Raw genomic sequence first — 11,447 nt, forward strand, 5'->3', positions numbered from 1 at the left:
GAAGACCAGATGAGACATCCAGTCTTGTGCACTGAACAACTAGTGGATTCTTGGACTTTCCATTAGTAGATAGCTACTGTTGCACTAGGTGGACCGCACAGCCCATAAGCCACTCTAATATCCTCTCCTCTCTCCCTCCCTCCTTCCGTACCTTTCCCTCCCCCGTTCTGTTCTAGAGAGGACCCTGACTAACACAACTACCATTTTTAAAGGATATAGAAGACAATGTAAGGTATTTTCATATCCAAAATATTTATTAAAGGAAAATGAAGCCTTGAATAGTGTGCACAACAAATCCAACACATTTCTATTACTAAATGTCATGTCTAAACTGCTTAAATTTTTAGTTAAATGTAAAAGAAAAGCTTGTTTTGATAACTTTATTCATAAAGTCTACCCAGAGAAAACTCAAAAATTAGTAACCTCTGGCTAGGGATGTAGTAACTTGGGGTGAGTGTTTGCTCAGTGTGTGCACGACCTGGGTTTGCTCCCTGGCACCACAAAACCTCAGGGGCCTCTAATGGAATTCACCCTGATCACCTGTTATGTGCTTCTTCCTGGGTAAAGGGAAGGGAAGTCAAAGAGGCCTCCAGCAGCTTGCAGCCCACAGGGGTCCGAGAGCCAAGGAGCCATTACAGGCACAGCAGAGGTTTGTACTTGGGAGCTAACCTTTGGAAATGAGTTAACTTTTCAGAACTGACACATAAAAGATGGGGGAAACACCTAAGAAACAGAGACAACCACAGCAAGAAACAGCAAAGCTGAAACAACAAACCATCGTTGTGGAGGAAAATTTCAGGCCACAGTGTTATGTAATTTTAAGTGCAAAAATGTTTATTCCTTTGCTTACATACTCACCCCTACAATCTGCTGACAGAACTCATCCTCATCTCAAGGTGCCTAAGAACTAAATGGTAATCCGGGTGCCGTGGCACACACCTGTATCCCAGCACTCAGAGACAGAGGCTGGAGAATCACTGAGGTCAGCCTGGTCTAGAATAAGGCCTCATCTCATAAGAAGAGTAGGAGACTTCAACAACACAAACACTTCAGGAATATATGCAGTATACTCCGTTTACACTTAGCAGATGAGAAAACCGAGACAAGCCCAGAATGTACTGCTGACTCTCACCAATTTAAAGACACCTTTGCACCATTCTTTTCAGATCGTTTGTGGAAAATGCTTACCAAGTGGGCACACTGGCTAAGGAAAGAACACCAGCCAAACCTCACATGTGCATTCACTGCTCAGCAGTGAGCAATCGTGACACACAGCTGTGGCAACGTGACAAGGAATGAATTTGTGCTGTGATCCTTTGGTCTGCATCACATTAACACGGGAGTTCTAGTTCTAAGACCTTAACTGACACATTCAATTCTTAGGAAATAATGCCCACTACAAGTCCTCCCTCTGGTTTCTCTTTTGTGCTCTGTAAATATGGACATCCTTCTCAGGATCGTAGTGAACCTTACTCACAGTAAACTGCCTCTCCAGCATCGTTAAGAAGTTATTATCCCGTTCATAGCGAATTCGGCAAGCTAAAAGAATCACAGAGTGGTTGCTACAAAGGTATCCCAGGGTCTGAAGAAGATCTGTGAAGGTATCTTCTAGGTATATGACATCAGCTCCAAGTATGAGATCAAATTCTCCAGGCGAAAAACTTCCCAAATTTTGTCCCCAAGTCAGTTCCTTAACAACAACTTTGGGCTGGATATGGGGAGGTAAGTTGGCTTCAACATTTGACTTGAGAAATTCTAATGCTACTTGTCGATCCGTGATAGTCACATGAGCACCTACAATGTGGACAATAGAAAATAAGGTGAATATCATACATCCGTAGTGGGCAGAGAGGGTCTGCTTCAGTTAATACATTATCTAAAAGTCACAGATATAGAGAATACCACAACCTTCCATAGGCAGATAACCAGACCAAAACAGAACTTCTACTGTGTAAAAACGCAAACCTTCAGCTTGCTTCTGTGGCACACCTACTGACTGCCAATGTGGTTTAGCGAACCAGAGAGTCACAGAGTGACACGCGGATGCTCCGGAATTCTCCACGGACAGCTGGCCCAACCGCCATGAGTATCCACCACTCAGCTCGATTCAACAGTCAGTAATGCTCAGCATAAAACAAAATCCAAGAATGAAAAACTGATAAGCAAAGTATGACTATCAATATCAGAAGATACAAACCAAAAGTCTGCGTTAGAGGAACCAACATTAAAACAGATTACAAGAGACAACTACTGAGAATGTGCAGGCTACATTCATGCTCTTCTGAAGTAGCTAGGCTGTTTATGTGATACATATATAACTACTGGAAACCTGTCCTCTGCATTAGTGTACAGATTTAGTTTGTACTGGGAAACATGCTAAAAGGCTAGCTCATATTCTCCAAGTGCTATTCCACACGCAAATGAGGAAATCGACGGCACAGTAGCTCACTCATCTGTCTTTATGTGTTACTGACAGTCAACTGCAACATCTATTTTTTTAATCAATGTGGGTAAGAGAAAACTGAACCACAGCCAACCACAGTAGGTTAGTCTCATTACAGCCATAGGAGGTTAATCTCATTACAACCATAGCAGGTTAGCTCCATTACAACCATAGAAAGTTAGTCTCATTACAACTCATCTAAAAAGGTTTGACATCAAAAAGTTTGAAATTTAAAATTGTTTAATTCCTTCATAATAGTATCTTTCCTTTGTATATTTTTTTTCTAATCTCCCAAAGGATCACAGCACCTTTCCGGTGGCAACTTCCACCAGGTGTTTCTTATCTTATAAAACACTAACGCAGCATGTAATTAAACCTGAGGTTTACAGCTCTAGATGGTGATACCGATAAAAATGCTCAAGCTGTCGGACTCTGCAAGCCTGGACCCACTACACCAATGACTCACTGGCACATTGTGTTGCCCAATAAGCAGAATTCAATGACTGTTCTCTGAGAATGAAAACTGCAGGCAGCCTTCCCGGTTTGAATCATTACTTTTATTTGTGTGTTTCTGGGCAGGATACAGAGTGCTACTGCTGGCAATCCCTGAGTGATCATAATCATTGAAGCTTCCCCTTGGTACACACTCTGAGAATTTCTCTAATGCCTATCCTGGAGACAGAGCTCTCCCTACTAGGTACTACTAACTTACTAGGTCTTCCAGAGCTGGCATAGTCTCTTAATGTCACCCAAACATTACCCTTTACACCTACCAGTTCTACAAATATCTAAGAGCCTACTGGCAGCCAGCAGAGTGCTCACTCCAGCCATACTCGGCTGAGCCAGCACAGGCCTGGTAGGAAAACCTGCATTTACTGAGGGTGGTTACAGCCTGGTGAGTAAGATAAGGTAAGAAAGGGCATGATATTGGACCAAACATGAAGGTATCAAGTGGCTTCCTGTACGATAAATACTACAAGTAGAAAAGCACGTTAATATTGTTCATAAATGATAAGGGAAAAGGAAGTGGGCCTAGTAAAAACTGGGCTGTCACTCAAGAATGGAAAAACAATATGGACACCTTTGTCATCACTTTTAGTTTCTGTTTTGTTCTTTTCGTTTTGTGAGCTGGTTTTGGTTTTTTGAGGAAGTTTCTCTGTGTAGCCCTGACTGCCCTGGAACTCACTCTGTAGACCGAGCTGGCCTTGAACTCAGAGATCTGCCTGCCTTTGCCTCATCGAGTCCTGAGACCAAAGATGTGTGCCACCACTGCTGGCCTTAGTTTTCCTGTTATAAGCACTGCTCCACTGATTAAACATTCAGACATAACCATGTGCTAGAAACATAAAGCTGAGCAAGAAAATCCTTACCTGGAGCAAAGTCTCACAAGAAGGAGAAAGCCATGCTACAGTGGGAGGCAGAGCAGCAGGGATGTGCTCTGCGCCAAGAACCACACGTTAGAAAGAAATTCCTCAAGAGAGGAAGAGACCAAAGGCAGGGAAACCTGAACTTACGAGGAAGATAAGGCCATGAGATGGGGAAGGAGAATGGCCACAGGGCAATAGGCACCGGGCATAAGCAGCGTGGGTCCTGGGGACTTCTCAAAGCATCAAAGACGCTGAGGAGCTGGCTGCACAGCAGGAGATAACCAGCCCTGCCAACAAGTCTGGGGTGTGGTCTGCAGCAACAGAGAGGCACGGGATGTTTAAACACAGACCATACCATCAGTTATTGCACATTTTACATAAGGATCTGGCAGCTGCTCCAGGAAGTGAGTCTGAGAAAGAGAGGAGGCCATAGTCACGAGGGGGCAGATGCTGAGAGCTCAGGTCAGCATTAGAGAAATACTTAAGACAGACTCCACAGAGTCAGGGCTGCTGAATTTGAAACCACAACCCATCAACTATGGTCCCTTTCTTCATACCACATAGAGAACAGTGAGTCCATCAGGCCTACTTGTCATGCAGGCTGTTAGAAAAATGAGACTGATCTTTCAGCCTGACCCTCAACTCTGGGTGACTCCCTGGATAATGATGCTAACTCAGAACAAGGGAAGAAAGAGAAGAAATGCTGGTAGGAACGAGCCAGGGTATGATGGGAGTTTTCAGGACCACAGGTCCAAGGCTCAGCAGAGTGGTGATGGGATGGCAGCAGTCACCAGACAGTATCTTCCTGAGCTCTGTATTTCAAGACAAGGGTCTCCAGGCTTAACTGGGCATCAAATTACACAGAACATTTTTTAAGTGAAAATTCTCTAACGTATCCCAACATAGAGAATCCTCTCTTCAAAATGGGATCTCCCCACCGCAACCCCATGGATAAAGAGTTCCCAAGTAGCATAAAGACTTGGGATTTTCTAACAAAAACTCCAGTTTGAAAGTCAGAACTAGATTCAAATTCTCACCACAATCCATAGCTTTATAGCCTTGGGCAAGTTATTTACTCTCTAACACCTCAAGTGTCAACACTGGAGGAAAACCCATGACTGAGTCTACTTCCACACACAGGAACTGTTCTTCTTACTGAGGAAGCCGCACACCCAACACTAACATTCTGCATAACGGCATCTACTTCTTGTGCAATCTGTCTTCACCTAGTCCTTCCCCTTGGATTTAAACTGTACGTAGCTTCCTAAGATGTGGATCTGCCTGCCTGGTCCCTGGGTGTTCCTCACAGACCCAGGAGACACTGGGTAGGGAATCCGTGGACTCAGGGATAAACGACTGAGTGCCAAACATGAACCTGAAAAGGAGAACAGCCAATCCCTTTCCAAATGTTCCAGTCACTACATGTTTTAATCGTTTCTATTGTCAAAACTTTTCTCTTACTCTCAGTTTTTAACCTTAAAATTTCTCCAATCTAATACTTTATAGTGAATATGAAAATCATGCAACAACACAAATGCTTACGAGAGGGATTAGAAACACAGACACACACGTATAGACATGTACAGACGCACAGACAGAAGATCATGACAACTGTGATTATGTAAAATACAGATGGAGAAAAGAGAATGAAAGGAAATACATAAAAATGCAAATAGGAATTCTGCTGCAATGATAAATATTTTGTAATAGAGTCTTATTAATTTTCATGATTTCTAAAAGTCATCAATCTAGTTGATTCATGTTTGTTTGATTTTTAAATTTTAAGCTATGTGTACATATGTGTGTGCATTTGTGAGGGCAAATGCCCACAGAGTTCAGAAGGGGGGTTGGATCCCCTGGAGCTGGAGTTCCAATTAATTGTGAAACACCTGATGTGGGTGCTGGGGACCGAACTCAGGTCCTGTACAAGAGCAGTAGGTCATACAACACGCTCTTCACTGCCTAGCATCTCTCTGGCCCCAAGTTCCTTCATGACTTATTCCCAAACTATCCAAGTATCCAGTGTCTGAGTGGCTGGTACTGTTCAAGGGTCAAGGACACAGAATAAGTCATGGTTTCATTTCTCAAGAGCCTCAATCTGAGACAGACACATGAAGTGATTGTTATCCTTCATTCTCAGTGTTTGAAGAACCTTATCCTGACTTCTTCAACCCCACATGTCTAGACTTCTCATTAGGAAAAGCAGCACTAAGAATAGCAGCATGCGTGCATGAGCATATGCACACACGTGAATGCGCATACACCCACACACATACCCCACAGCACATCCTTTGTCAGCTAATGAGCTAATCTAGCTAGCTATGGTAACTATGTGTGCTGGTAACCAGCCCATCTTGAGCCTCACTGGGGAGCAAATACTATCACTGTCCCCATTTTACAGAGAAGTCATTGTTAGAGGTTAAACACCGTGCTCAGGATCAAACAGCAGAAACAAACGTGGTGTCAAAATTAATTTTAATGACAACTATATGCGTATGTACTAACATGTCTCGACACCAGCCAACAAACTTTGTTGGGGAAGCTCGTGGGGAAGCCTACAAAGAACCTTAATCTGAGCTGCTGGGTCTTGACATTGGTTTTTGAGTCTCAGATTTCTGCTGATAAGGACCCTGACAGTGGTTTACTACCTCAAAACACTGGTATCATTTGAAAAAAAAAGTTAAAAGTAATATATGACATAAAGGCAATGATATAACGGTCCTCTAAGGATAATAAAAGATGTGGGGCCAACAAGAGTCTTACCAATGACTTATGGTGTTGCTGAATATCTTACTGTGACACTCCAGATTGTCAATAAAGTTTCCCTTGAATCAGGGACATGGAGCTAGAAACTAGCTGACTGGAACTGGTCAGAGAAAAACCAGAAATTGGAGCGGTATCTCTTTCAGTGTCTCTGGCCAAAAACCAAAGTCACCTGGTTGCTTCTAAGCTTCTCTGATCTAGCAGGTTTTCACCCCCATGTCTGACTTCTGAATTTTTGTTGGTAAATAGAATGATAAAGACTTAATTTATACCTACAGGATCGTGGGGCCAAAAGCCCACGGGGGAAGCGGGCTGACTGCTTGGTTGTGGGGCTGCAAACAATAATTAAAATATCATAGATTCATATATGGTCAGTAAGCCAACAGAAAAACACCATTATGGTTTTTGCTAGTAGACAGACCAAACAATCAATTAATATACACCTTAAAAACTTTTTTTAAACCTTGATTTTTATTTGACACTTATGGGTGTTCTGCCTGCGTGTATGTCTGTATACCACTTGCATACAATTTCTACAGAAACAGAAGAGGGTGCTGGATCCCTTGACACTGAAGTTATAGGCTTTTGTGAGCAGTCATGTGGGGGCTGGGAATTAAACCCGGGTCCTCTGAAAGAGCAGCCAGGGCTCTTAACTCTCGAGCAATTCCTAGCCTCCAAGTGTACTTTTATTCACTAGCCCTGCCATTGCTCTCCAATCAAGATTAAAGAAAGCAACACAGACTATAGAAACAGAAAAAAGAATACTGAAAAATAATGAGTCATCAGAGAAAAGGGTGGGACAAGAGGGGCTTAGGTTGAGCCTAAAATAACCGTAGTGTATCAATAATTCAATGTTCTGCAATTCCAGACACCCCCTGTCAGTGTCCTCTGAGAACCAGTAGTGTTGGGAGTATTAGCCTGGGAGCTTCTTACAAATGCAAGCTCTCAAGTTCACCTCTGGAGCTATGAATCAGGACCACACTGTAAGGAGCCACGGGTGACAATACTGGGGTGGCTGGTGTGACAGATAACACGTGACAGGTAACCCGAACACTGAGTCACAAGTTGTAGAAAGAAGTCAACAGTAAGAGAAAGCAACAAAGAGACTTAAACATGTTCTAGGGGAAAACAACACTCTAAGCAGCCCAGTACAGGGGTGTAACACACCTGCAGTCCCAGCTGCTCAGCAGGCTTACAATTCAAAACCAGCCTGGCCAACACTGTAAGACACCATCTCTGAACAAAAAAAAAGAAAGAAAGAAAGAAAGAAAGAAAGAAAGAAAGAAAGAAAGAAAGAAAGAAAAAACTAAAGCCTATATCAGATGAAGGCTGATAGATTGATAGGTAGGCATCAACTAATTACAGACCATTAATATAATTACAGACCATTAATATAGTTTCTTAAGATGACAGTGTACAATTGAGGACCCATCAACCCTAGAAGGGAAAAACCAGCCGTTTTCTCAACAGTGGGGGATTAAGTCTGGAGTCTATGGGTTTAGCACTTTAAGACAAAGAAACTGTACACAATTCTACCTCGGCATCATAAGATCAAAGACAGCAAGGTGATCCCTCAGTATTCGTGTGAGTAAGAGGATGAGAGAAAGAGAAGAAATTGCTGTCAGCCCCAGCGCTGAGAACAGCAGCAGGCGGCCCACAACTCATAAGCATGGGAAAAAGAGGTTAGCTCAGGAAGGGGGAATCCCAACCATGTGCTTTCCTCTACGGAAACAAGTGGACCTTCCCATGAGTTCCGCTCACTAAGGAGGGAGCGAGCCCACTGGACTCACCTAGCAGGGCAGCCACTATGCCCACCAGCCCTGTGCCGGCACCAAGCTCCACGGCAGAGCAGCCCCTGAGCTCCACAGCACCCATCTCCAGATACGCGGAAAGCACAATGGCCTGAGTGGAAACACAGGGGGATTATGGTTAAGGTCAGCAAGTGTCTTCAAGATGCCAAAAGCCGGCAGGAAGAAACAATAACCTAACATCTCTCTCTCCTCCTCTCCTCTCTCCCTCCCTCCCTGCCTGCCTGCAAAGTCAGCACAATTACACCACACACACACACACACACACACAGGAACTTACCTGCTGCTGTAAGACAACCTATTAGAGCAAACACAGGAGCAGTGTGTCCAAAGCTATGCCAGTCAGGGGGCGGCTAGATCTAAAAAGCTTATTGTTTTACTGTGTCATAGCCCACAGTTAGATACTAGAAGTATAACGCAAATGTCTTCACACGGGCCTTTTATTTAACAGCTGAAGACAGAGCTATCAGAAGCAGAAAAGCCAGAATCTTTTCAAACTATGAAAAACTCAAGACATGATGTTAATTTTGGGCGATGTCTCTACACGTTCTTTATGTGGTATTTCAAAAACTAACTTAATGAGTAACCAGGGCAAACAGGCTCCTGTTCTCCTTCCAGTCTGTTGATACTCTGGGGGCACTCACTGGTCAGTCATTCCACTTCCCTCGGCTTTCAAAATGTAATGTATGTAAGGGGACGCAGGGATGACGAGAAACTTGTAAACTGGGAAGTAACAGTGCACTGCCATGAACATACTGAACAACCCAGGGCTTTTACATACTTCACATTGGAGAACATATGTGAACTATATCTCAATAAAACAATCAACTTCCTTTTTAAAATTATAGTCTAGTCTTAGCTCGTGGACGTTTCCAGAGGCCCTACAGAACTGACTTACCGCATCCCAAACCACTGCTGCGACTCCCAGTTGCCTCCAGTCCTGACGGATCTGGATGGTGTGGTTTGCAAAGGAGAAGGTGGCAAGAGGCTTGTGGAACTTCTGGAGCCCTATCTCTGCACTCTCCTCATAGGGTACCAGGGCCATTTCTCCTGAGTCCAGCTCTTTGCTGAGACCTGTCATGCAAGAAGAATCCTGAGTGACTTAAGTAACTTCAGAAAGCTTGTTGAAGCTATTCTACAAGTTCAAAGTAAGAAACAGGCTGAGGTGTATGCAATTTCTTCAACAACTTTTCCTCAGAGTCTTATGAGAAATGAAATTTGGCTCCGAGTTTGTGACAACTGACACCTCTGGGGGAAACACCTAGACCTCGCCTATGCGCTCCTGCTACTCCTACGTGGGCTTGGAACTGCATAAAGGTGAAGGAAGTTAGACAGTGACAACCCTGGGCACCTGCCCTGTCCCAACACGACAGAACAACAGCTCCCGGCTCCCGTATTTTTTCTATTTATTTTGGTCTTCCCGTCTACATCCCCAAGTTCAGCTGGGACAATGGAGCCAAATATGTAGGTTGAATCTTAACGGTTAGCCCTGGCTTTTGATCCTGGCTGGCTAGGGCAGAACAGAGTAGTCACTATGAAGGCTGGTGTCGACACTGGCTGGGGGACCCCAGTCCCGCCTGCCACCTCGGGGCCACAGACGCGCCTCGCTCATGCCCACTACAGAGTCCCGGGACCCGCCGCGAGTGGGAGCGGGACTCCGCAGGGCGCTCCACCCGGCCCTTCGGGACCTTCGGGACCTTGGAGGGAGGAAGGACACCCCGCGGCCTCTCAGTGCTGAAACTCACCGGGCTCCCGGGCCGCGCAAGCGCACTAGCCTTCCCCCGCAGCGCAAAGCTCCGCCTATAAAGGGCAGATAAGCGGGAGGAAGTTACTTCAGGGAAGGGAGGCTCGGATTTCCGGTCCGTTCCTTTAATAGTGCTGCACTTGGTGGACCGGGATTATGTCGTTCCTAGCTACATAGGGCCGCATGGTCTGGGGCGCCGGGAAGAGAGGGCGATTGCGCAGGGGCGTTGGGTGCCCTGCGATGGAAAAACGCCTCTGCCTTGCACCGGCTGCTCTTGTGCCGATCTTATTTTAAAGTGGGCAGTTAGTTGGTAAAGTTGGTTCCCCCAAAGTAGAGTACGAAGCGAAGTCATTGTTGGTTTTGTGACCAGAGGTGGGAGAGACGCTGCGAGCATCTCTTGACCACACAGCGCGGTGGAGTGGGCAGCGGCCGCGCGGCGCCCGCCAGAGTTTTGAGCCGGACCATGTGCAGCTGATTCGGGCGCTCGAGTCGCCCCAGACACCCAGCCGCCCGGTTCCCGACCTCACCACCCATGGGTCTCCGCGTGCCTGGCCTCGGCCAGCCGGCAGGCGGCGTGCCTGACCTCCGCATTCCCAGCATAAGCCAGGAAGATCCCTTCCCTCGAGTTACAAAATTTTCTGTTTGGGTCATTCCTTCCTCAACATTTTTCTCTTAGTAGGTCCTTTGTTCTTACTTGCTCCGTGGATCTTTGCTGTCTCAGACTCTCAGCTTCCCTTTTTCCTTTCCTTATTTTTAAATCTCAATTTTTTCTTCTAGAAGTGTTAATTACTCCGACTTAAACAGTGAATACTTTCATGAATATTTTATTTACACTGTACCCCATCAATATGCACATTTATTAAAAGAAATCCCTTCCTTGAAATTTTCTTTCCCATTTCTTCCCTTTGGGAACCCAGCACTAAGCACAAGAAAAAGTGTGTTTTGAGGCCAGAAAAAATTCACATTTTTAAATGGATTTAACTCCCCAGACTCCTGGAATCTGGCTAGCCATTCTGTCTACCTGTTCTCCTTCGCACTGAAAAATATGTACAGACACGGTACGGGGGAGGGGCTGGTGGATGATTGTATACATATGTATATGACTTTAAAACTTCCCTAAACTCTCCAGCACTCTGCTGATAAGAGCATTTGCAACAGTACATTTACTTAAGGTATCCTTTTTGCCCCCTTCTTAGCTCCCAGTGTTGTAATTATTACCGACTTACTCAGAAAGGGCACACATACACTTAGGAGAAAATACAACTTACATAGTAGTGTAGACATTAAAGAGAGCTTACATTTTATCAAGCCTAAACAACCAG

At 44.9% G+C, this 11,447-nt stretch overlaps 1 protein-coding gene across 2 annotated transcripts; it reads right to left on the reverse strand.

Moving 5' to 3' along the window:
- Window positions 1–228: 228 nt before the first annotated feature.
- Window positions 229–10,262, reverse strand: Mettl21a (methyltransferase 21A, HSPA lysine). 2 transcript variants are annotated; one of them, XM_048459101.3, is made up of 4 exons: window positions 10,127–10,262; window positions 9,280–9,455; window positions 8,364–8,475; window positions 229–1,794 (listed from the first exon to the last, which is right to left on the reverse strand). In XM_048459101.3, exons 2-4 carry the CDS (start codon window positions 9,424–9,426, stop codon window positions 1,397–1,399), a joined length of 657 nt encoding a protein of 218 aa, XP_048315058.1. In that variant the 5' UTR covers window positions 9,427–9,455; window positions 10,127–10,262; the 3' UTR covers window positions 229–1,396. The 2 variants fall into 2 exon arrangements, with proteins under 2 accessions (XP_048315058.1, XP_048315059.1); XM_048459102.3 differs by lacking the exon at window positions 10,127–10,262 and adding an exon at window positions 9,985–10,105.
- Between the last annotated feature and the right edge of the window lie 1,185 nt (window positions 10,263–11,447).

This window comes from Myodes glareolus, chromosome 1 (assembly GCF_982192425.1).
Source record: "Myodes glareolus chromosome 1, mMyoGla1.1, whole genome shotgun sequence".
Lineage (NCBI taxonomy): Eukaryota > Metazoa > Chordata > Mammalia > Rodentia > Cricetidae > Myodes > Myodes glareolus.